Source organism: Neophocaena asiaeorientalis, unplaced genomic scaffold (genome assembly GCF_003031525.2).
Source record: "Neophocaena asiaeorientalis asiaeorientalis breed wild unplaced genomic scaffold, Neophocaena_asiaeorientalis_V1.1 scaffold303, whole genome shotgun sequence".
Taxonomy (NCBI): Eukaryota; Metazoa; Chordata; class Mammalia; order Artiodactyla; family Phocoenidae; genus Neophocaena; species Neophocaena asiaeorientalis.
In genome coordinates, this window is record NW_020174420.1 from 2381297 (window position 1) to 2407713 (window position 26417).

General features: G+C 41.1%; 2 protein-coding genes across 2 annotated transcripts in view; one reads left to right on the forward strand and one right to left on the reverse strand.

The window, feature by feature from the left end:
• Positions 1-4328, forward strand: part of SNRPG (small nuclear ribonucleoprotein polypeptide G) — a 9799-nt gene extending 5471 nt beyond the window's left edge. Inside the window, exon 4 of the mRNA XM_024756363.1 lies at positions 4138-4328. Within this exon, the coding sequence (XP_024612131.1) occupies positions 4138-4188 (51 nt within the window). The 3' untranslated portion in view covers positions 4189-4328. The remainder of the gene's footprint in view (positions 1-4137) is intronic.
• An 850-nt stretch (positions 4329-5178) lies between these two features.
• Positions 5179-26417, reverse strand: part of PCYOX1 (prenylcysteine oxidase 1) — a 22397-nt gene continuing 1158 nt past the window's right edge. The window contains exons 2-6 of the mRNA XM_024756393.1: positions 25962-26168; positions 24759-24933; positions 9520-9731; positions 9015-9167; positions 5179-8496 (exon numbers count right to left, since the gene is read on the reverse strand). Of these exons, the coding sequence (XP_024612161.1) occupies positions 7835-8496; positions 9015-9167; positions 9520-9731; positions 24759-24933; positions 25962-26168 (1409 nt within the window). The 3' untranslated portion in view covers positions 5179-7834. The remainder of the gene's footprint in view (positions 8497-9014; positions 9168-9519; positions 9732-24758; positions 24934-25961; positions 26169-26417) is intronic.

Below are 26417 nucleotides of genomic sequence, written 5' to 3' on the forward strand. Positions count from 1 at the left end.
TGTGGGATCTTCCCGGACCGGGGCACGATCCCGTGTCCCCTGCATTGGCAGGCGGACTCTCAACCACTGCGCCACCAGGGAAGCCCGATATTGTGTAATTTTAACATGTAGTGAGGATTATTGCTTATCAAACTTCAACATGCCATGAATTCCCAGAAAATCTTGTTAAAACGCAGATCCTAATTCAATAGGTATGGGATGGAACCTGAGATTTTGCATTTCTAACAAGTGCCCATTTGATGCAGATCTGCCAGGTCACAGATCACACTTTTGGGATTTAATTGTATATATAATTAACCTAGATTTTCTGGTTTATCACACTCAAAAAGTAGTCAAGGTAAAAGTTGCAAGGGATACAATGACAGCCATTCACATGGAAGAAAACAGGAGGAAAACAGATGATGACTTCTTAATCATAGGAGCAAATGTTTCTGCAGTCAGTAGGCCATAGAGATATGACAACTGAAGAAGAGTTGTTGATGTTTGTCAACAAGACCCAGACTTTGAATTCCACTCTGCCCAACACAGGACAGTATACCCAGTAAGTGTTAAGTCTGAGTTAACCTGGGCAAGGTGAATCAAAACAGACAACTTAAAAAAAAAAAAAAAAACAGACAACTTAGCTTTAGCAAATCATTGAGCATGTAGACCTCTAAGAGGTGGTAAGAGTTCCTAATCATTAGCCATGATTTTGCCTCACTTTTTAAAGTTTGAGCAGTAAAAGGGTATAATTTTTTAATCACCCTTTTCAAGGCTTGTGTTATTGCTTATTTCAAGTGTATTTCCATTACTGCGTTTTGAAAAGCAAATCAGTAGTCAGGGTTAGAGAAACAACTTGGAATCTCTAGCTATGAGACTCCCCGCCCACCCCCACACGTTTCATGTAAACCTGCCTTCTTTCCAGGTACAGTCTCCTTGAGCTTCTGTTAAAAATGAATAAAAGTATGGGCAAATCATTAGCAGCAGTTTCTTATAAAACAGCTTTAAAATACCCCAAGATTTCCCCCTAGCCATTCCTTTTACAGATTAGGAAATCTTCGTTCTAATAGAGGGTAGATTAGGATTTTGGTTCATATCTGAACAAATTTGCTAGAAAAGGATTCAAGAAGGAATTGACATCTAAAGTTCTTAACTTGGGAAGATAACTTTTTAGAGAATGTGTGGCACTTCTCGAAATTTTAATCAGAGAAGGAATTGAGCCTAGATCATGGATCTTTCTCGTAACTTTCTCCCTAAATTTTGATGGGCTTAATTTTCTTTACACGGAAATTGGTTAAAAGCAGTGTCCTCCCAAGTCATTCAAATAATGAGCACCTACTTACCGTGTTAGGCAGTCTGCTCCTCCACCTATGATGGGGGTTGTGTGACTAAAAATTAAAGTCTTGTGTTAGTAGGTGCTAATTCTTGTGGCTGAGTTCACTTTGAAAATGAAATAATGATAATATATCAATTGTCTTTAAAAAAACAGTCTAAAGAAAATGGAAGGATGGCTTTTCTAAGGAAAAGAGGGGAAACCAGTTACAGTTTTGTTTTTTCACCAGTTGTTTGGCTAAGGAGACAGTTACGTTGGCGTCATTATTCCCTTGTCCAATCAGTGACCCATTGAGGCCGTTGAAATTACTTAATAGTATTAAATTAAGAATAGTATTAAGAATGTGTGTATTCTGAAGGGGGTGGGGTAATGTGTTTGGGGGATCTGTCAGGTGGATAATTACATAACAATGTCTCGACTAGCCTCTTATCTTTTGAGACATCCCCAGAGTAGTCAGTAGCATCAACTCTGTCTTATTTCCTAAAGATTCTGCTCCACTCCAAGGTCCCCCTAAGAATGTAGTAAAAATTATGTCTTTTTTTGATGCTACATATTTCAGGTGATCAGGCTTTGTGCTTCTGTAGCTCCATATTATGTTTGTATTCTTTATTAGGCAGTTGTGCCCTTGCAGGAGACTTTAAAAGCCTGAGCAACACTTTGCCAAAACTTAGTATTGAAGCCCAACAAAGGAGCAATATGGAATTGGGGTTCCAGTTTGATTTGGAGAATGGGGCCTCGAGCACAGTGGGGAAAGAGGTAGAGCACTGCACAACAGAGGTGTTCACGGCAAACCTTAACTGTGTACTATGTGAGAAGGCAAAGAAGTGTGTGATACCGTTTTAGAAAATGTTGATGAAAGTAGTGGTTTTGTTTTTTAATGATGGCAAAAAGGAAAAGCCCACAGATCTGAAAATCTTAGTTACCTGAAATAACTTCTCTCCACCACCCTCCACGTCTAGGGAAAGTGTCAGAAAGGGACAAATTTAGGAGGGAGCTAGGAAAGAAGCCTACTTGTTTTTCATGCTTTTGTCAGTGAGATGTGGTGTTCATCATCTGTTGCACATAAGCCAGCAGTTTAAAACTCTTGAGAACTAGGTAATCATGTTGTTTAGCTTTCTTCTTTTCCTAACTTGTAAGAAGAGTAAGAGTCTGTAGTTTCCTTCAATCCCCATTGTCATTTTCAGGGCCTTGTTCTCTTTAATGCAGCTCTTTAATTCTTTGCCACCTTCTCATCATACTCATTGCTGTTTGTCTCTGCCAGGCTCCAGGACACTTGCCCACCTGTCACGTTCCTTTCCAGTCTGTCAGCTGCAGTAATCACGTGGAGGTTCATTTGTTTACTTAACAGTACTTACTGAACCTTTTGTGTGTCTGCCACAGCTTAGGCACTGGGGATGGTGCACCAAGCAAAGTCCCTGCCTCATAGAAATGACACTGGAGTGAGGAAGATAGTAAATAATAGTGTATGTAGTAAATAAAGCAAGTAGAATGAGAGGAGAAAAGAACAAGTTACAGCTATTTTTACACCACCTGCCTACAAGCAGAGCTCCACTTTGATCTTACTCAGAATGCCTCTATTTCTTTTTTTTTTTTTTTTTTGGGGTACGCGGGCCTCTCACTGCTGTGGCCTCTCCCGTTGCGGAGCACAGGCTCCAGACGCGCAGCCTCAGCGGCCATGGCTCACGGGCCCAGCCGCTCCGCGGCATGTGGGATCCTCCCAGACCGCGGCACGAACCCACGTCCCCTGCATCGGCAGGCGGACTCTCAACCACTGCGCCACCAGGGAAGCCCCAGAATGCCTCTATTTCTGATAAATCGTTCCACATCCCTCATCCCACTCCTGTCCTTTTCACCTATCCAGCTCTACTTGAACGGATCTGTGATTGCATTGCCTACAGTCCACCAGGCGCTCCTTATTTTCATAGTCCCCTTCCAGTTTGACTTATTTTTCTATCCCTCTTTACCAGCCATTACCAGCCATTTCACCTATGCTGTCATGAGTATCCTGGCTTATCTTTTATAGAATGGCTACTATATCAGGCACTGTGCCCCTGGGGCCTTTTCTTTATAACTTTTCTTCCTGCCTCTAAGTCTCCCCCACCCCCATTCTCTTATATAAGCTTTTGCCAAAACATTCCCCCAGCTCTGAAACTGTCACTGGTTCATTGTTGGTTTCATGATGCTTTCCAAACACTTTTAAGATTGGTGTTTGAGGCCTTTTAAGATTAGGTGCGAACTGTCTTTGTTTACCACTTCCTTCCATAACCGTTTACTTTATTCAGATTAGATTTTTCCTTATCCCCTTACACTTTTTCATCTCAGTTCTGTCTAGAATTTCCTATCTTCCTGTCAAAATTGTACCCAATTTTCAAGACCCAGCTAAAACGTCATCTTCAGAAATCCTACTTTTTCCAACTTTCATCCTGGTTTGTTCCCTCAATGATCTTATACCCCTAAACTGATTGATGTATTCTACTGTACCTATTTTTCCCACTAACTTATGGATCCCTTAGGGGCAGGGATGGGCATGTTCATTTGAGTCCTGCAGTTTAAGTGAAATGGGTCATTGGAGACTGGTCTCAAAAAGGTACTTGTTAGCCTTCAATCTAGATGTGCATCTCATTATGAAGGGCTTAGTGGCTTCATGTCATTATTAAAAGACTGGAATTATTTTGTGTTCCTGTGACCAGGAAAAAAGCCTCACAAACTGACATTTAATAACCGAAAAACCATTAATGATTTGATGAAATCAAATCACTTTAATCATCATTGATATGTCTGTTAAATGAACTGTGTTCTTTTCAAATTCATTTTATCTTTCTTAGGTAATACGAGGCAATAGTATCATCATGTTAGAAGCTTTGGAACGAGTATGAACGATGGCTGTCTTCACCAGAGAAATCAACTGCTTCCACATGTCCCCTCTCCACATTTCACTACGGTGAAAACTGGGTCGTGTACATTTTCTCACTGAACTGTTTTGTTAAATAAACTTCTGTAATAGTCAAAAATGCTTTCTCAGCTGTTCTGAACATTGCTCTTATTCTGATTTTTTTCTATCATGACCTGTTCCTGGTTGTGACTGATTTGTTCACGGGTGTTGTTTTTTCTGTTTTTTGGCCATGCTGGGTCTTCGTAGTTGCGTGCAGGCTTTCTCTAGTTGCAGTGAGCGGGGGCCATTCTTTGTTGCGGTGCACGGGCTTCTCATTATGGTGGCTTCTCTCGTTGCAGAGCACAGGCTCTTAGACGCTCAGGCTTCAGCAGTTGTGGCGCACGGGCTTAGCTCTACAGCATGTGAGATCTTCCTGGACCAGGGATCAAACCCCCATCCCCTGCATTAGCAGGCGGATGCTCATCCACTAGAAGTCCCTGAGGTTTTTAATGCATTAAAATACAAGAATCTTATTAAATATGAAACATTGGCAATGATGCCCATTTTCTGTATCTTTTACCACTGAACAGAGATAAAGAAGCTGCAAGCCTGAGTGGGTTTCTTCTGAAACATTAACTGGAATTTTCAAAGTTCTTGCCATAACTTTGACAAACTCTGACTTTTTCACATACGTTTACATACCAAGTACGGTTTTGCTCCAACAACACAGGTTTGAATTGTGCAGGCCCACTTCTATACAGATTATTTCCAAAATAATTTTGGATTATTAGTAAATAATTTACTAATACTACAGTGCTACGCCATCCATGGTGGTTTGAATCCACGGATTCTGAACTGGATGGAGGAACCACATGTGCAGAGGGCTGACTGTTAAGTTACACGCAGATCTTTGGCTGCTTGGGGGTCGGCGTCCCTACCCCCCACATTGTTGAAGGGTCAACCATATAGTACAGCAGAAGTAAAACACAGGAAGTCATGATATCATGGTTTTATTTTGAACATACGTGGGAAATTTTTTTGAATACAAGAGTAGAAATACAATTCCAGAGAAAAACATTCCAGTGCACTGTGGTTCTTTGTGGAGAAGATAGTGGTAACACTGCCCACGATATATTCACCTAGTTCATAAATTTTATGGTTCACAAACTCAAATGAGAGATATTTTACAGATGGTTGTATCATAAACCTAACTTTAAGAAACCTGTCAAGCAAATGCTTATTTTTGTGATCTGGTAAAAAGCCTACAAATCATGAATTGCTTTAAAACTGGAGAGTGGGGTGTACACTGAGTATGTGAGGTACTTGTAAAGTATAATAAAACGGGTGGCTTATGTGTATGTAAAGTGGTATTTCCTATTTATGGGAAATGTTTACAGCAAAAGAATAGCGAGAGGGATCAAACTAACGAAGGCCAGTACATTTTTATTTTTCCATTCTCTTTTTAATGCTTCACTAATGTCAACAAGCTTGTGTTTTTTGCAGCCACGTAGAGCTGAATTGTTGAACTGGTTTTCTAAGTGTGGTTCCTAGACCAGTAGCATCACCTAGGAACATAACAGAAATGCAGTCTTTTGTATACCACTCCAAACCTACTGAAACAAATTCTGGGGTGAGGCCCAGCAATGTTTTAACAAGGCTTCCAGGTGATCCCGATGCACGCTCAAGTTGGAGAACCACTGGAGCAGAACTTGGCCTTCATTCAGCCCCTGCATAATTTTTACCAGTCTCTTCTGTAAAAAGATGATTTGAGCGGCCTCCTGGAATAATAGGCCCTGATAGGGTTTTCTTCCAATTTAAAAAAAAAAGTTTTTTTAATGCTGTAATTGCATTAATACTAATATGCTTGACATACAGATAACCTGTTTTGCTCTTTGAGGAAACAACTTCAGATGCCTTGTTGGAAAACAGAGTTGGGTTTGATATAACAGCAACCTTTTAAATTGTTGTTCGAAGCACAAATATGTCCTATCGCAAAACAAGTCTATAAGTGATAGAAATTAAATTACCTCACTAGTATTCACCCACTTTTAGCATATACATAATAGTATTACACTCTCTACATAACTCTCTTCATTAAAACCACAAAAGGAAAAACTGAATGTCTCAACATACTTATTAAGAATAAAAATAGTAAAAAGCTGACCCTTTGACAAACTATAAATTTAATTCCTGCCTCTACATCAAACATATCTTGGCAGTTTTATCAGCATATTATTCACAATTGTAATAGAGAAGAAATTGTTTTAAGAATCAGTGTTCTCTTTTTTGCTATAATCTGGAGGGCTTTTTTTTTTTAAAAAAACAATACATGTTAACTTGGTTGCAGTTACTTTTAGAATTCACAAGCTTTTACTTGTCCTGTCCTCCCAGTGACTATAAGGACAGTCACTCATGATCTTTGTACAGATGGAGAACTGGTTCTCAAGTTTGGCTACATATTAGAATCATTCAGGAAGCACTCCTACAGGTGATTCCAATGTACAGCTGAGGCTCAGAACCAGGGCCTCAGAAGATTTCAGCAACCAATTTCTCAACCAAAATGCTACAGTACCTTTAGAAGCGTTTAACAGTTTGAACATACACTGGATCTGATCAAGCAAGGTGTCTTACCGAATAGCCTCCTCTAGTGCCAACTGCTCTGGAGTAATCTAAGTTGCCTCTGCTGTGAGACTGTCACTGCATCTTACTATCAAGATTACTAGAGTTCTCAATGAGAGAAATCATTCTTTGCAACATGGACCCGCTTTGATAATGGATTGGGTTTCTTGGGACTCGTAAGGCACTAAAAACCCTTGGGAAACATAAACCACCACCATCAGTGAATCTCAACCCAGGATGCACGTTAGGAACTTTCAAAAGCTACAAAAAGCTGAGGTCCTGTCCTCAATCAACTAAATCAGAATCTGTTGTGGAGCTCCATCACTATTTTTAAAAGCTCCTCAGGTGAGGGTTTGATAATAGAAGGCCAGTTTCTTCAATCAGTAGCCTGCACTTCTCATTTTACTTAAGATTTTTGTATGACATCTTAAATTTATACTAAACTAAGACTTCTGATTTTCACCCCTAATGAAATAGAGACAGAAGCAATGAAAAGAACATTCTGAAAGTCAAGGCTTCAAGCATGGGCATATGTACTTTGAAAAATATAAATTACTAAAGCCAGGCATAAGATACCAGCTCCCATAGTAGTTGTATCTGACTGAAGATCACATCCAGCTGCGAAGCACAAATGAACTAGTCCCGAACTAAAAGACAGGTCTTCCTCAAGTGCTCTGCTTAAAATGCTTTAAGGTTTGGTTCAAAATTCAGGGCCCCACCCCAGACCTCTTAAATCAGAGGAGCTAGAGAATCCGTACGTTTAACAAACTCCAGATGATTCTTATGATCAGAGAAGTTTGGGAAACACTGCTGATGGATATTAAAGAAAATAAATTTTGGAGATGCAATAGTTATGCCTTCATGCTTAATTAGAACCTTGTATATATCTCATGATTCACTGGGGTTACTTTTGTTAAACAATGATAACAGCAAAATATCTGTTTCAAAATCGTCTCTGCTCAGACTGTGTTCTTTTTTGCAGTGATGATTCCATTTGGAACCAGGACGGAAAAAAAAGAAATAGTGGTATTTCATAGTTCAGTTTTAAGTTTCTCATATAAGTCCTCTTGGTCAATCATGTGTGTGTGCCCGTTCCAGCGGTGATAGGCGAGGAGAGCAGCATTGTAGCCTGCAACAGCACTCATTTCCATGGCACTTGCTGCAACCTCCATGCCGTTGAGGTAATAAAGTCGATCGTGGAGTATGATGGAAGGGCATTTCTCTGGAGGCATATAATGAGGGTATGCAAGCCATGACCGCTTCACAGCGTAATCATAGGACACAAAGAGCTTTAAAATTTGTTCTTTAGTAAGAGGTTCTGCTGAAAAGATCTTCCAAACGTGTGACCTGTCCGCTTTTGGTTGAGGATTATTATTACTTTCTTCTACAGAAGACACAAACCCAATGCTGTTAATGAACAAATCTGGATTATCAGTGGTTAAGACTGTACTGAGATCAAACTCATCTAAAGCTCTAGAGGTAAAGACAGTTGAATTCAACTGCCCCTTAATTAAAGTTGTCACTAAAGGTTCGTAGTATTGATGGAATTCCTCAATTGGAGGATCAAAGTTGAGAAAAGTTATATTGGACATTTTTCGATTCAACGGAGTGGCCACCAGGACGATGTCATAGAAGGCTGAATGGGTCTCAGATCCGGTTTGGTAGACCGCTTCATACACCTTTGTGGGATTTCCTAGAGGAAATAGGGAAGCATACATTTTTTTAATGTTTCTAACATACTATATTTTATACCTTCTAAAAATAATTCTATACCTTCTTAATAGTTTCTCTATAATTCTAAGGAATTAAACAAGTTTTATCCCTTAAGATAATTATCCCTTGCATTTGTATTACAATGAGGCCAATTTTCTACTTGGAATGGAAATAAAATCTTGTCAATAAGTACAAAATATGAAATTTTTACTTTTGAGGATGAAATTGTTTTTTAAATCCAAAGAGTCATACTGCTGTACTTGAGCACATCTGTGAATATTTCTACATGATATACAACACCTCCAATTTAAAATTCCATCATTTGGGACTTCCCTGGCTGTCCAGTGCAGGGGGCGCAGGTTCGATCCCTGGTCGGGAAACTAAAATTCCGTTCCATCATTTGGAACTGAGTGAGAGATGGAGAAAGAGGTTTTTCTCCCCGAGCAGTTATTTTCTGCAGGGAAAATTAGGAACAGTAAAATAGAAGTTCAAGTTTACCTGTCTGCTTGGTCCTTGTTTTCTCCTCTATGGACATTACTGAGCCAGATATAAGATTGCTTTTGGAAGCCTGAAGGAGCCGTGAGCAAACAAGTTTATTGCCACCTTTTACTGCCCAAAGGCCAGGATCAGTACAGGACATTGACACTGCCCCTGTCAGCGGTAGGAAGAAAATGTCTTTTAATTCTGACTCTGTAAGAGGCCCTCTACACACTCTCCCTTCCCAATTAGCTAAGCCCTGCTCCAAATGTCTTTAGACATTGCCAAGTGGCTCTGGGAGCAAAATCTCCCCCAGATGAGAAGCATTCAACTAATAAAAGCTAAAGACTCTGTTCCCATAGAAATGCACATTTACATATACACAGTTTTGCCAACATTTTTATTGTGTCTGAGGTTTCACAAAGAAAGGCAGTCTTCTCCAAAACATGGCCTAAAGGAGCCACCACAGCATCAGGTAAACCACTCTGTAAACTAATGTCCATAACTATTGCAAGCCCTGACTTACCTACAAAGCCATTGATGTTCATGGTTTGGCCATAATTGACCCTCATGACAGGAGTAATAATTTCATCGAGGAACTTCTCAGAAAAGCCTGCTTTCTGCAAGGTTTCAATAAGTGATCGGTTAAATAATCCAAGGTAGTCGTCCCCTCCTAGGGAATGTAGTAACTTTTCTACGCTACTGAAGGCATAGTCATGAGATTGGTAGCGGTAGATCCTTTTGAACAGAAAAGAAATGGCCATTAAACACCAAACAAGACAGGGGGAAGGGTACACATAAAAAAGGAAAATAGCATTCTAAGACTCAAAGTGACTTTCATGTGTCCTTCTGATGAGTCCCTACCTATCCTGTGAGATGCACCTCAGTCACCATCTGCCCCAGGTATCCCAGAGGTTCTTGGCCTCCCTCTCCCTCCGCCTCCTCTGGGGGAAGTCCACTGTCCTTTATATACACTCTTCTGCATTAATATGGTCACTGGGAGCACCTTTCAAGAAGTAGGTATGTCTTATTCATCTTATCTTGAGCACACTTAGACATGTCTAAAGTTAAACTTTACCTTTCCACTAGACTTGATCCTCTCTCCTCCCACAACCAAAAATAACAAGTTACTCCCAACATCCTACATGTCATTCTCAGTTCATTTAGTTTCAAATTTAAACATTTCACTTCTCCTCTCTGCTTCTCCCACCTAAGAAGGAAACCTTATCAATCTTTCTAACATCTCTTCTGTTACTTCATTCTCATCTCCCTGATCTTAAGTGAGGATTTATATTCAAACTACTAAAATGAATAACTGATCTACCTGCCCCTAGTTTCTCTTCTTTGAAACATTTATGAATCTCCCAGATGTCCTAAAATACCCTTATTTTGTCATCCATCCACTTACTCAAAAAACATCTTGCGTATTACTGTTACTTACTAAAGTTCTGACATTAAAAAAAAAATCATCAAGTCTAACTAACTCCTTTGCTCAATTGCAGATAAAGAAGCAAAGTAGAAGTTAAAAAACTTGTCTAAAAGTCACATGGCAAGTAGAAGGCTCAAGAACCACTATCCCCCTCTGCCTTCAACCACATACATACACACACACACACACACACACACACACACAATCTTCCACTTGAATACAGCTGACCCATTCATTCACTGCTCTCAAATATGCTCTGAGTATTGCTCCCAAACACTGCACTGCCTCTTCCCTCCATCTGGAATACACTTCCCATCCCTAATCATACAACTAGCTACACTTTCCTTCAGAGCCTGAATCCCAAACCCTTTGCAAAGTCTTACCCAACTTCCCAGCCCACAGTGATGTCATCACCGCCAAAAGTCCCATAAAACTTAGCACTCATGCTCAGCACTTAGATACTACTTCGACTTATTTAATTTTTAGGAACTATCACCTGACATTCTCTGCACTTTAGAGACTTGAAAAAATGTTCACATAAATTAGTTCATGCAATAATTCAATACATATTTTTTCAGGGTGCAAGTGATACCAAAATGAGGAAGACATGGTTTCTTTCTCTCAAGGAACTTACAGTTAGGAACAGGTACTCAGGTATATGCACAGATAAGTGTATGAAGCAAAGGAAGAAATAAGTGCCAAGGAAAGATCTCTACCAGTGATCATAGAAGAGTTTTTACATCAAATTTCTTCTCTCAAAATAATCTGTAATTTTTTTAAAGAGCAGAGATAATGTCATATCCATTTCAACATTACCTACTGTCTAACGGTGTAGTATACAAAATGTTGAATATATTTTTGTGGAAAAACTCTCTGTGCCAAAACTGAGAAATTAAGATAATTCCTTCCAGCCCATACTGTTTGGCTTGTAGTCCCTAGGAAGTTGGAAAAAGTAAGATGAGAGCACTGAGCTCTTCAGAAAAATAATACACTGAATACCTCATAAAATGAAGAGCAATCTTTTGTAATGGTCAGCATGACAAAATAGTAGCCAATTAAATAACTTAAGTATGATGTTATAAAAAAATTATTCCCTGCCTCCTCCCACCGGAGCCCCAACCCCACTCAAACAAGCCTCCTAAGTAAAGGCCTCATAGAGGGTGACATGAGACAATATATACCGTATAAACACTGAGCACTGTAACTGCTTTACAATACTAGTTGCATTACAGCGGTCCCCAACTTTTTCGGCACCAGGGACCAGTGCCATGGAAGACAATTTTTCCACGGACGGGGCGGGGGTGATGGTTCAGGCGGTAATGCGAGCGATGGGGAGCGGCAGATGAAGCTTCGCTCGCTTGCCCAGCCCACCCCCACCCCCCCAACCCCGTCCCCGCTCACCTCCTGCTGTTTGGTCCGGTTCCTAACAGGTCCGAGGCCCAGGGGTTAGAGACCCCTGCATTAGAATGCCTATTTACGGGCTTCCCTGGTGGTGCAGTGGTTGAGAATCCGCCTGCCAATGCAGGCGACACGGGTTCCAGCCCTCATCTGGGAAGATCCCACATGCCGCGGAGCAACTAAGTCCCTGCGCCACAACTACTGAAGCCTGCGCACCTACAGCCTGTGCTCCGCAACAAGAGAAGCCACCGCAATGAGAAGCCTGCGCACCGCAACGAAGAGTAGCCCCCACTCGCCGCAACTAGAGAAAAGCCCGCACACAGCAACGAAGACCCAACACGGCCAAAAATAAATGAAATAAATAAATTAAAGAAAAAAAGAATGCCTATTTACTAAAAAGTGAGACGTAACTAGTAGTTTCTGCTAATCAGATTGCTTACACAAACTTCTTTTCTTTTTAAACTACATTTGTATACCCCCTACCCATTTATTCACTCATTCATTCATTTAATCATTCAACAAATATTTATGGAGCATCAACTTTGAGTCAGACACTGTTCTAGGTGCTAAGGATGCAGAAGTCAGTACAACACAGAAAAAAGTCCCTGCTCTAATGGAGCTTTTGTTCCAAATGGGGAAACAGGCAATAAAATAAAGAAATGCAAGCAAATTATATGACAGTTTAGAGGATGATAATTATCAAGGAGAAAAGTAAATCAAAAATAAGATTGGAGGGCTTCCCTGGTGGCACAGTGGTTAAGAATCCACCTACCAATGCATGGGACACAGGTTCGAGCCCTGGTCTGGGAAGATCCCACATGCCACGGAGCGACTAAGCCCATGCGCCACAACTACTGAAGCCCACGTGCCTAGAGCCCGTGCGCCTCAACAAGAGACGCCACCACGATGAGAAGCCCACGCACCACAACGAAGAGTAGCCACCCCCACCACCTCAACTAGAGAAAGTCCGCATGCAGAAACAAACACCCGATGCAGCCAAAAATAAATTAAATTAAAAATTAAAACTAAAAAAAAATATAGATTGGAAATGCTTGGAGCTGACAGGGTTGCAACTCTAAATAAGATGATACAAAAAAATAAGTAGTCAAGGAAAGCCTCACTGAGAAGGTGATCCGTCAGCAAACACCTGAAGGAGGTGAGGATACAATCCTTGCAGGGACGGGAGTGGGGGGAAATATTTCAGACAGAGGTATGAGCAGTGCAAAGGCCTTAGGACAGCAGCATGCCTGGTATTGCAGCTGAAGCAGAGAGATCCAGGAGAACAGGTAGAGGCACAGACAGAAAAAAGTAGGGAAGGTGGGATGAAGCACTTCTACAATAATTGAGTAAGGACCTTAAAAAATCTGCCCCTACATAAAAGCAATGAGAACACTGACAAATATTGTCAACATCAACTTTTTCAAAACTCTGGAAATAAACAAAATCCCAGGAGAATTTATTCAAGAAAAATGGTTGAATGTCTGTAAGAACAAGTGAGCCTTGTGGTATTTTAACTTCCCCTATTCCCATTCCCCTCTTGCTAGCAACAAGGTAGCCTTCAAAATCAGCAGCCCTGCAACTACAATCCCTGTGAAACCAGCAAGCTGGCAGCCACAGGAGGGAATAAGACAGGCTTGGAGCATCCCAAAATTCCCATTCCCAGAGAAGTGCCACTTTTGCCCTATCTGGCAACTCACTCAAAAGCTCTATCCTCAGGGATTGTCCTTTTGTTTTTTTAAATACAATTTTTAAAGGATATACTCCATTTACAGTTATTACACAATATTGGCTATATTCCCCAAGTTGCACAATACATCCTGTAGCCTATCTTACACCCAATAGTTTGTACCTCCCAGCCCCCACCCCTGTATTCCCCCCTGCCACTGGTAACCATTAGTTTGTTCTCTATATCTGTGAGTCTGTTTCTTTTTGTTATTTTCACTAGTTTGTTGTATTTTTTAGATTAGGGCTTGTCTTTTTTGACCTGATTCAGAGCTCGCTCTGTATAAACAGCCCATCCTGAGTGCATCTGTCATAAACATCAGTGGCAATTTAACATCAGCTGCCTGAGGCTGTGATACCAATTGGAGCTAATAAGAGGCTTAACAAAAGATTTTTTTTTTAAATATTGGGGAATGAAAAACCCCAATTCATTCCTGGGGACCTAGAAGCTCATGTCCATGTACAAGGCTGTCACATGCCCAGGAAAGACCTGAGAAGGCCCTAACCTGTCACCTCTGGCTGACCTTGAGGCTTTGAGCAAGCCAGAAGTAAAGGCTAAAGTAGAGTTGTAAACCACCCTCCAGAGCACTGCAAACATATCCCAACACACACACTTGAGTAGCCATACATGGCAAAGAATACAGACTTCACAGAATCAGTCCCAGAAAGTCACTAAACAAACAAACAACAACAACAACAAACCTGGGGTGAGGGAAATTGTGATTTCCAGAGCTGCCATTTAATATTATTTTAAATGTCCAGTTTTCAACAAAAATCACGAGATACTCAGAGAAACATGAAAGTATGGCCCATACATGGGGTGGGGTTGCGGGGAGGAAGGAGTCAACAGAAACTTTCCCGGAGAAAACCCAGACATTGGACCTACCAGACAAAGACTAGTAGGCCTCGCTACACGGCACATGGGATCTTAGTGCGCCAATCAGGGACCGAACCCACGCCCCCTGCATTGGAAGCACAGAGTCTTAACCACTGGACCACCAGGAAAGTCCCATACACAAAGACTTTAAATCAGATATTATAAATATGTTCAAAGAACTAAAGGAATCCATATCTAAAGAACTAGAACAAGTATGAAAACAATGTTGATTAGAACAAATAGACTGTTAATAAAGCAATTATAGAAAAAAATTTTAAATTCTGGAGTTGGAAAGTATAGTCTGAAATTAAAATTCCCTAGAGGGGCTCAACAGCAGATTTGAAACAGCAGAAGAATCAGTGAATTTAAAGGTAAGGTCAGTTGAGGGCTTCCCTGGTGGCACAGTGGTTGAGGGTCCGCCTGCTGATGCAGGGGACATGGGTTCGTGCCACGCACGGTCTGGGAAGACCCCACATGCCGTGGAGTGGCTGGGCCCATGAGCCATGGCCGCTAAGCCTGCACGTCCGGAGCCTGTGCTCTGCAACGGGAGAGGCCACAACAGTGAGAGGCCCGCGTATTACACACACACACAAAAAAGATAAGGTCAGTTGAGATTATACAATCAGGGACAGAAAGAATCAAGAGTTAAGAAAATGATCAGAGCCTCGGAGCTTGTGAGATAACAAAAAGCATACCAAGATACACATAATGGAATCCTAGAAGGAGAGGAGAAAAAAGAAACGGACAAAAAATTTATGAAGAAATAATGGTCAAAAATTTCCCAAATTTGATGGAGGACATTAATCTATACATCCAGGGAGCTCAACAAATCCAAAAAGGATAAACTCATAAAAATCTACACCTAAACACATAATGGTTAAACTGTGGATAAATAAAGAGAAAATCTTGAAAGCAGCAAGAGAAAAGCAACTCATCCAGCAAAAATGATCCTCGGTAAGATTAGGAGCTGACATCTCTTCAGAAGCCATGATGTCCAGAAGACAGTGGGATGACATATTGAAAATGCTGGGGGAAAAGAAGACTATCAACCAAGAGTTCTATATCCAGCAAATCTATCCTTCAAAAATTAAGAGAAATTAATATAATCCCAGGTAAACAAAAACAGATAATTTAACACTAGCAAACCTTCCCTACAAGAAATACTAAAAGTTGCCCTTCCGGCTGAGATACCACCAGACAGAAACTCAAATCCACATGAAGAATGGGTAAAGGTAATTAAATAGGTAAATATAAAAGACAGTATAGGGGCTTCCCTGGTGGCGCAGTGGTTGAGAGTCCGCCTGCCGATGCAGGGGACATGGGTTCGTGCCCCGGTCCGGGAGGATCCCACATGCCGCGGAGCGGCTGGGCCGGTGAGCCACGGCCGCTGAGCCTGCGCATCCGGAGCCTGTGCTCCGCAGGGGGAGAGGCCACAACAGTGGGAGGCCCGCGTACCGCAAAAAAAAAAAAAAAAGACAGTATAAAGATATACAGTTTACCCTTAAACAACACAGATTTGAACTGTATGGGTCCACTTATACACAAATTTTTTCTAATAAATATACAGTTGGCACTCCGTTTCCACAAATGCAGAACTCACAGATACAGAGGGCCAACTGTAAGAGATCTGAGCATCTGCAGGTTTTGGTATCTGTGGGGTGGTCCTGCACCCAATCCCCCATGCATACCAAGGAACCACTGTATATGCTTGAAATTCTTTCCCCTTATCTGACTTTTTTAAAACTGCATAAAGCAATAATCATAAAACTAATAAGCTTATAGAACATAAAGACATAATTTGTATGACAATAGCACATAGTATGGTGAGGTAACAAAGCTATATTGGAGTAAAGTTTTTGTGTACTTTTGAAGTTAAGTTGGTATTAATTCAATTAACATTGTTTTAAGCAATTAACATTATTTTAAGTTAAGATAGTAACTGTAATCCCCAGGGAAACTACTAACACAATAACAAAAATATGTATTCTGAAAGAAACAGCAAGAGAATTAAAATGGTACACTCTCTAAAACAAAAGAAGGCAGCACCTAGAGGATGAATAAATTCTGGAGATCTAATGCACAGCATAATGATGATAGCCAACAATACTATTTTATATACTTCCAAGTTTCTAAGAGACTAGGTCTTAAATGTTCTTGCCGCATAAAAGAAACAATAATTATGTGATATGACAGAGGTGTTTAGCTATGGTGGTAATCATAATGTAATACATATTATAAATGTATCAAATCAACATGTTGTACACCTTAAACTTACACAATGTCATATGTCAATTATATCTCAATATTTTTTAAAGGCACTATGCTAACAATGAACAATACGAAAAGGAAATGAAGAAAACAATCCGTTACAATAGCATCAAAAAGAATAAAATATTTAGGAGTAAACTTAACCAATGAGACAAAAAGACTTGTACACTGAAAACTACAAAACACTGCTGAAAGACATTAAAGACATCCTGTGTTCATGCATTGGAAGACTTGAAATTGTTAAAATGTCCATATTACCTAAAGTGATCTACACATTCAGTGCAATCCCTATCAAAATCCCAGTGACATTTTTTTTTTTTTTTGCAGAACTGGAAAAAATTCCTAAAATTCACATGGAATTTCAAAAGATCCCAAATAGCCAAAACAGTATGAAGAAAGAAAAACAAAGCTGGAGGTCTCACACTTCCTAATTTCAAAGCATAATACAAAGCTACTGTAATCAAAACAGTTTAGTGCCAGCATAAAAACAGACATACAGATCACTGGAACAAAACAGAGAATCCAGAAATAAATTCTTATGTACATCATCAAATGTTCATCAAAGGTGCCCAGGCTACACAATGGGGTAAAGAATAGTATCTCCAACAAATGGGGCTGGGAAACTGGATATCCACGTGCAAAAACAAGAAACTGGACCCTTACCTTAGATGATATACAAAAATTAATTCCAAATGGATTAAAGACAAAAACATGAGACCTGAAACTATAGAACTCCTGGAAGAAAACATAGGGAGAAAGCTTCATGACATTGGATTTGGCAATGACTACCTGGATATGGCAACAAAAGCACAGGCAACGAAAGCAAAAAGATAAATGGGACTACATCAAACTTAAAACCATCTGTGCAGTGAAAGAAACAATCAACAGAGTGAACAGGCAACCTACAAAATGGGAGAAAATATTTGCAAACCATGTATCTGATAAGGGTTTAACATCTAGAATATATAAAGAACTCTTACAACTCAGCAACAACAACAAAAATCCAATTAAAAAATGGGCAAACAATTTAAATAGATATTTCTCCAAAGAAGACATACAAATGGCCAACAAGCATAGAAGATGCTCAAGAGGGACTTCCCTGGTGGCAGAGTGGTTAGGAATCCGCCTGCCAACGCAAAGGACACGGGTTTGAGCCCTGGTCCGGGAGGATTCCACATGCCGCGGAGGAACTGCACCCATGCACCACAACTACTGAGCCTGCGCTCTAGAGCCCACAAGCCACAACTACTGAGCCCGCCTGCCACAACTACTGAAGCCCACGTGCCTAGAGCCCATGCTCCGCAACCGCAATGAGAAGTCTGCACACTGCAACAAAGAGTAGCCCCCGCACGCAGCAATGAAGACCCAACACAGCCAAAAATAAATAAATTTACAAAAAAAAAAAAAACAAAGATGCTCACCACCACTAATCATTAGAGAAATGCAAATCAAAACCACAAAGAGATTATCATCTCACACCCATTAGGATGGCCACTATCTAAAAAACAGAAAATAACAAGTGCTGACAAGGGTGTAGAGAAATTAGAACCCTTGTGCATTGTTGAAGGGAACGTGAAATGGTGCAGCTACTATGGAAAACAGTATGGTGTTTCCTCAAAAAATTAAAAGTAGAATTACCAAAAGATACAGCAATCTCACTTCTAGGTATATATCCAAAAAAACTGAAAGCAGGATCAAAGAGATAATTGAACACCCACGTTTACTGCAGCATTATTCACAGTAGCCAAGGGGTGGAAGCAACCCAAATATCCATCAAAAGATAAATGGGTTAAAAAAAACGACAGGAGTAATGGAGAAACAGAGGAACAAAAATGATATAAGACAAATAGAGGGACTTCCCCAGCAGTCCAGTGGTTAAGACTCCGCCTTCCAATGCAGGGGGCACAGGTTCAATCCCTGGTGGGGAACTAAGATCCCACATGCCATGTGGTGCAGCCAAAAAGAAAAAAGACATATAAAAAGCAAATATCAACAGTAATTAAAAATAAATGGACTATACTCTCCAATCACAACACAGAGATTGGCAGACTGGACTTAAAAAATAATAATAATAATCCAACTTATCTTGTCTACAAGAAATACACTTTAGATTCAAAGACACAAATAGGTTGTAAGTAAAAAGGTGGGAAAAGATATACCATGCAAACAGTAATGAAAAGAGAGCAGGAGTGGCTACACTAATATCAGAGAAAATAGACTTAAGACAAAAATTGTTACTAGACACAAAGGAGGACATTTTATAATGATAAAAGGGTTACTCCATCAGGAAGACATAACAATTATAGACATATATGCACTTAACAGAGCTCCAAAACACATGAAGCAACACTGACAGAACTGAAGGGAGAGACAGACAGTTCAACAATAATAGCCGGATACTCCAATATCCCACTCTCAACAATGGGTGAACGAGTACGCAGAATACCAACTGTGTATTAGTTCACTAGGGCTGCCGTTACAAAGTATCCCAGGCTGGCTGGCTTAAACAACAGAAATTTATTTCCAACAGGTTTGGAGGCTCCAAGTCCAAGATCACGGTGTTGGCAGGTTTGGTTTCTTCTGAGGCCTGTCTCCTTGGCTTGCAGATGGCCACCTTCTTGCTGTGTCCTCACATGGTCTTTCCTCTGTCTGTGCACATCCCTGGTGCCTCTTCTGTGTGTTCTAATCTACTCTTCTTATAAGGACAACAGTCAAATTGGATAGGGCCCAGCCTAACGGTTTCATTTTAACTTAATTACTTCATTACAACCCTATCTGCAAATACAGTCACATTCTGAAGTACAGGAGGTTACGACTTTACCATATAAGTTTGGGGGTGGGGAGGACACACAACTCTGCCCATAACAAACAGGAAATTTAAAAATGATGAATGGGATTATCTACATCCTATCAGGTCTTCCAAGCCATGGCACAGATTTTGGCTGTAACTCTGCATGAAAGAGCCACTGAAAGTTTCTCAGCAGAGGAGTAATGTGATGACTCTTAGATTTTTAGAAAACTACTTTGGCTGCTATGCTGAAAACGGATTGTGATGGCACAAGGGCAAAAGCTGGGAGATGAGTTAAGAGGTGAATTAGTTTCCTATTTCTGCAGTAACAAATTATCACAAACTCAGTGGCTTAAAACAATACAAACTTATTATCTTATGGTTCTGCAGGTTAGAAATCCAAAGTCAATCTCACTGGGCTAAAGTCAAGGTGTCAGCAAGGCTGGTTCCTTCTAGAAGCTCTGAGGGAAGAAACCATTTTCTTGCCTTTTTCAGTTTCTATAAGCCACCTTGGCTCATGGCCCCTCCATGCATCACTCCAACTTCTTTCTTCCATCATCACATCTAATACTCATTCTGATTCTCCTGCCTCCCTCTTATAAAAACTCTTGTGATTACATTGGGCCCACCTAAATAATTAAGAATTATCTCCCCTTTTCAAGATCCTTAATCTTATCTACAAAGTCCCTTTCACCACGTAAGGTAACACATTCACAGGTTCCAGGGATTAGAATGTAGACATCTTGCAGAGGGAGGCAGGCATTATTCAGCCCACCACATGAGGCTATCCCAACAATCCAGACAGGACTTCCCTGGTGGTCTAGCGGTTAACACTCTGTGCTTACAATGCTGGGGATACGGGTTTGATCCTTCATTGGGGAACTAAGATCCCACATGCCACCAGACAAGAGATAATGGTGGTTTGGATCAAAGCGGTAGCACTGATGGTGGTGAGAAGTGGTGAAATTCTGAATATATTTTAAAGACTGATAGGATTCAAGATAGACTGGATTTGGGAAATGAGAAAACGAAAAGAATAAAAAATGACTTGTTAGGTGTAACTTTTTTCCTTTGAGGAATAAAAAAGGGTGTTTATAAAGCCTTTCACTATGAGTCCTATCAGTCTCAGATCAAGAAGTGTTAAGGATCTAACATATCCCCAGAAATGCACTAAGTGCTAGAGACAAGAACGAGCTTGAACCCAGCCTATAAGCCAAGACATCTCAACGGGAAGCCATTCTGTGGACCACAGGATTCAATTCAACAAATACGTGACTGAATATCCGTGACACTCTGGCTACTATGCATACTACAGAACAACACAAGCGTGTGTGTGGCGTGCACCATACAATACTTAAGAGATGTTCGAAAAGAGAGATGAATGGTGACTAGAGTATTAGGAAAGGGGTGAGATAAGACATGAATTCTGGAATAGAGAACGGCATCCAACCAGAAAAACTGCATAAATAAATGCTCAGAACTGGAAGTTGACTTGGCAAGTGTGGATATCAAGGGCAGCAGGATCTCCACCCAAATACCTTCAACAGCAAAGAAAGATGCATACTCCCAGGGGTGTGGGGCGTTGCCTACCACAAGCTTGAACCCTCTCTCAAGTATCATGGCTTACTACTGTTACATGGGCTTTTGCTCACACTGTGCCCACTCTGAAATAGAAGCACAAAAATGACAATGCACCTCCCCAAAGCTGGTCAACAAATCTCCCCAAAATGTCTACAGATGATCACACAAGCCACTTTAAAAAGGAGCCAACTGGATCTGTCGTATATATCCAAAAAAGTGAGACTTATAGGCAAGATTCACTTGAGGTGAACACACCAATGCCCAGATGCCTACTACAAACCAATGAAATAAAAATTGTCTAGGAGTAGAGCACAGCATTCTTTTTTTTTTTAATTTATTTTTTGCTGTGTTCAGTCTTCATTGCTATGCGAGGGCTTTCTCTAGTTGTGGCGAGCGGGTGCTACTCTTTATGGCAGTGCACGAGCTTCTCATTGTGGTGGCTTCTCTTGTTGTGGAGCACAGGCTCTAGGCGTGCAGGCTTCAGTAGTTGCAGCACACGGGCTCAGCAGTTGCGGCACACAGGCCCTAGAGCGTGCGGGCTTCAGCATTTGCGGTGCACGGGCGCAGCAGTTGTGGCCCGCGGGCTCTAGAGCACAGGCTCAGTGGTTGTGGCACACGGGCTTAGTTGCTCCGCAGCATGTGGGATCTTCCCGGACCAGGGACTGAACCTGTGTCCCCTGCATTGGCAGATTCTTAACCACTCTGCCACCAGGGAAGTCCCACATCATTCTTATTTTTAAAACATCTCCATGTTGGGAATTCCCTGGTGGTCCAGTGGTTAGGACTCCGCACTTCCACTGACGGGGGCCAGGTTGCATCCCTAGTTGGGAACTAAGATCCTGCAAGCTACGCAGCATGGCCAAAGAAAAAAGAGATCCCATGTGAATATAATGCACAGCCAGGATTAATAACTACTACTTTACTGAAATGTTGGGGATTTCACTGTTCCAGATTCCTCTTTGGCAACCTCTGTGGCTCCCAATCCTGGTTTCTGTAACATGAGTGATTATTACAAATATTTAATAACTGGTACAACATTAAACAGAAAGTAGACTGACTACAGCACTGGAACTGAGTCAAGACTCCCTGCTGGAGCAGTGGAGGAAACTCCCAGGGAAGAGAAAACATGCAGCTAGTAGCTATTTCACAAGTCCGGCAGGATTTCACTACTTTAGCAACTGGCACATGCTGGCTCAATACCTGCCCTTTCTCCAACTGTCTCATAGGGTATGACAAAATTATCAAAATAAGATCTGCATGTTCTTGATTTATTGAAAGAAACAGTAATATATGATGGATGGCCTTTTAAACAACATAAAGGTCAGTGCTCTATAATCAAGTATCAAAGATACACTGGAGGGGGGCAGTAATTCCATAAAGTTTGGGAATTGTTTTCTAAAATCAAAAATAGTATAATCTACAGGGAACTATATTCAATATCCTGTGATAAACCATAATGGAAAAGAATATGAAAAAGAATGTATATATATGTATAACTGAATCACTTCACTGTACAGCAGAAATTAACACATTGTAAATCAACTATACTTCAATAAAATAAACTTTTTAAAAATAGTATAATTTATGTATCTCCTCACTGGGTCTTTTTCACAGTTCTGTAATACCCTGAATTCACTTGAAAAGTGATTTCTTAATTTCTCAAAGGGCAATTCTCTACATGTCAAGAAAACTGATACACACAGGCAAGGCTGTATCTGATGCCATGTGAACTTGATTTTCCTGCTGAGGATGCAGCAATACGCCCCCTTTCTTTAAAAAGTGACTGGCTGTAGGGCTTCCCTGGTGGCGCAGTGGTTGAGAGTCTACCTGCCGATGCAGGGGACATGGGTTCATGCCCCGGTCCAGGAAGATCCCACATGCCGCGGAGCGGCTGGGCCCGTATCACCGCCACTAGAGAAAGTCCACACGCAGCAACGAAGACCCAACATAGCCAAAAAATTAAAAATTAAAAAAAAAAGTGACTGGCTGTCTCTATACAAATTCTATATATTTTCCTAGTAAACTGCTTGTCTCTCTACTAGAATATGTATTCTTTGAGGGCAGGGACATGCTCTGGGTTCTGCATCTTTAGAACCTAGAATACTGCCTGGCACATAATAAGTACTCAATATTTGGTGAATGAACAAAGGAATGAATGACTACTTTAAAACAACCTGCATTATAGCTGAACTTAACGTACTCGCTGGAAAGGAGTTCAAGAAATTGACCTCAGAATGATGTTTAGAAAGAAAGAAATCCCTAACTACTGTAAGTTACAGAAACTAGAGTACATTTATCCTATTCACCTCTTACATTTGTGCTGGGCAATACTTGGTCATATGACATGTAATTTTACCTTTTTTTTTTTTTTGACAGATTTAATTTTATTTATTTTTTTTGGCTGCATAGCGTCTTCATTGCTGCATGCAGGCTCTCTCTAGTTGTGGCGAGTGAGGGCTACTCTTTATTGCGGTGCGCAGGCTTCTCCTTGCAATGGCTTCTCTTGTTGCGGAGCATGGGCTCTAGGCACGTGGGCTTCAGCAGTTGCAGCATGCAGGCTCAGTAGTTGTGGCACGCAGGCCCTAGAGAACATGGGTTTTGGTAGTTGCAGCGCACAGGCTCTAGGGCACATGGGCTCAGTAGTAGTGGCTCGCAGGCTCTAGAGCACAGACTCAGCAGTTGTGGCGCGCAGGCTTAGTTGCTCCGCAGCATGTGGGATCTTCCCCAACCAGGGATCGATCCTGGGTCCCCTGCGTCGGCAGGAGGATTCTCATCCACTGCACCACCAGGGGAAGTCCCTAATTTTACCTTTTTAACAATTATTTTATTCCGTTGGCACAGGCACAGTAATGAAACATTATTAGCATTTACAAGCTGAGTTTCTCCAGGACCTAAAACTGTAAACCGGCATAAAAATTAGCACATGCCAATGACCTTAAAAAAAAAAATAGGTTGTATCTTTCAAAGGTAGACTGGTTATCTTATGTTATTTTTCCTACTTACCAAAGCAATGCATATTCATACACAAAGAAATTTTTGAAAATACAGAAAAACATAGAGAAGGAAAAGAGGCACCTGTATTCTCACTACACAAGACAGTGTGGGAATTTAATATCCTAATTTAAATTCCTGGGTCTCAGAACTGATATTTCAGGCTGCTGGCTGACTGAAACATCACGTCACAGTTAAATAAAGCTCATTTAAGTTTTCTGATCCTTTCTACAAGCTCTTGTACACATCAGCTCATTCATCTACACACAACACTAAAACAGTTCCGAGATTAAGAGAGAGGACTCTGGAGCCAGACTGCCTGGGTAAGAACTCCAGCTCCACCAGTTACTAGGCAGGTGGACTTGCACACCTGAAACCTCTCTAAGCTTCCACCTTTCACACCTGTGAAAAGAAGCTAATAACAGTACTTACCTCAGAGAGCTGTCACGAGACTTCAAGGAGTTAATATTTGTAGAGCATTTTAAAGTGTCTGGTAACATTAAATAAGCATTTGCAAAATATGTTTTCAGAAGCAAAAATAAACTACCCTTTCAGCTTCGAAGTGGATAAATGGTCTGCGTATTGTATACAAAACATTTTGCCTAACGATCTTAAAAACAGGCTGCAGTTAGGTAGAGAACTGTTCCAAGAAACTATCATTCCTACAGATCATCTAATAAGGCTTAGGTTAAATGGAAGAGAAGAAATTACCTCATAAACTTGTCTAATATATCCTCTACCCACATGTGCATTCGGAGGGACTGAAATCCATAGTGCCAAATTAGTTTAATCATGTTTATTATAAACCAGCTGCTCTCCTCATATACCAGAGTCTCTCCGTTATACACCCCCACTAGGCCACTAGGGCTCTGAACAGCAGAGAGACCTGTAAAAACAAAGAAAGGTAGCTAAGTCAGTGGTTTCTGTACTGCTCAAATGAGAGAAGATAATCTGAAGCTATCGGGGACGTTCTGAAGTGAGTGAATCCGGGCTTCCCCCAGTTCGCAGGAGACATGTTAAAGGAGCTCTATCTTTAGAACAGTGGGTGATACACTAGACACCACACTTTCCAAAAGCGGATTCCCTGAAAGATGGGTTGGATGATCATGCAGATATATCAAAATGAGACTGGCTATAGTTAGTCTAAAAAGACCAAAAAGTCAAAAGAAAAAAAACCAAAGGATGAGCTGAATTCAACTTAAAAACAGAAATGTCAGACATGACTCTTGGCAGCATAAATGGCTCCTGGCATACACTCGCCCTCACGGAGGAAAGAGGCCCAGGAGGCGTCCACCGGAGATGTGGCAAGCAGCTAAGGAAAAGAAGTCAGCCCCATTCCTGTGCAAATCCTATTTTGCATAACTGGATTATTTCTGATAACTGGAAGAAGGCCAAAATTACACAATATTCCCTGAGGAAATAGCCTGCAGAGGCTGGCCACGCTTCCCCCACAACTGTCCAGTGCCTCTGCTGGTAGGCAAGCAGTCCGATGTCCCAAGTTCTAGGCACATGTTTGCACCTACAGCTGTGTGAGTGACCTTAAGCCAGACACCTCAAGTCTCTGGGCCTCATTTCCCCAGCTGTAAAATGAGCACGCTAGGGTTTCTGCTAACTCAAACCATTCTTTGATTCTTTAACACGAACCCAGAGGTTTGAGAACCCACAGCAGCAACCATCCCCACCCTGTGCCCCATGGCTGTAATTCCAGATAACTGAAGATACAGATAACTAGTGTCCCATTACAGCAGAGCAGCTCCTGAGGCAGTACCAATTGCTAGCAGGAAAGTGAGGAAAGCAGTTTTACCAGCTTCACTGTAAAAGATGATTAACAAGGCAGGAAAGTTTCACTTCCCTATCTGACAACAACATCCATGCATATTGAAGTCTGCTTGGCTCTAAGACCAAATTACATACCCAGGTCCTTGACAAAACGCTTCATGTGCAGATTTAAAGGATGGATGACGGAACCTCCTGACTCATATTCTTGTCCCTGCATAGTCACGGTGGCCAGACGGCCCCCCACCTCTCCTTTTTCAAACACGTCAATCTTCACATCGTTCCCAAATTTCTGCCGCAGATAATAGGCTGCTGAAGTGCCACCAATGCCAGCTCCAATAATCGCTATGGGGGGAAAAAAAGGAACAGGTTTTTTTCCCTCTTACCAGCTTTGTAGGTTTGCTTTGTTTTTGAAAGGCCGTAAATCAACAACAGACGTTGCTGAAGCCTGTTATCAACAATTTAGGGAAGCCTGGGGAGGGGGGTGGCAAGTGACAGCTGCAGTGAATATAGAATTATGAATCTGGCCAGACACTGCCCCCAGACAAAAGTAGTAGTTACACTTTTTTTTTTTTTTTTTTTTTTCCAGAGAGC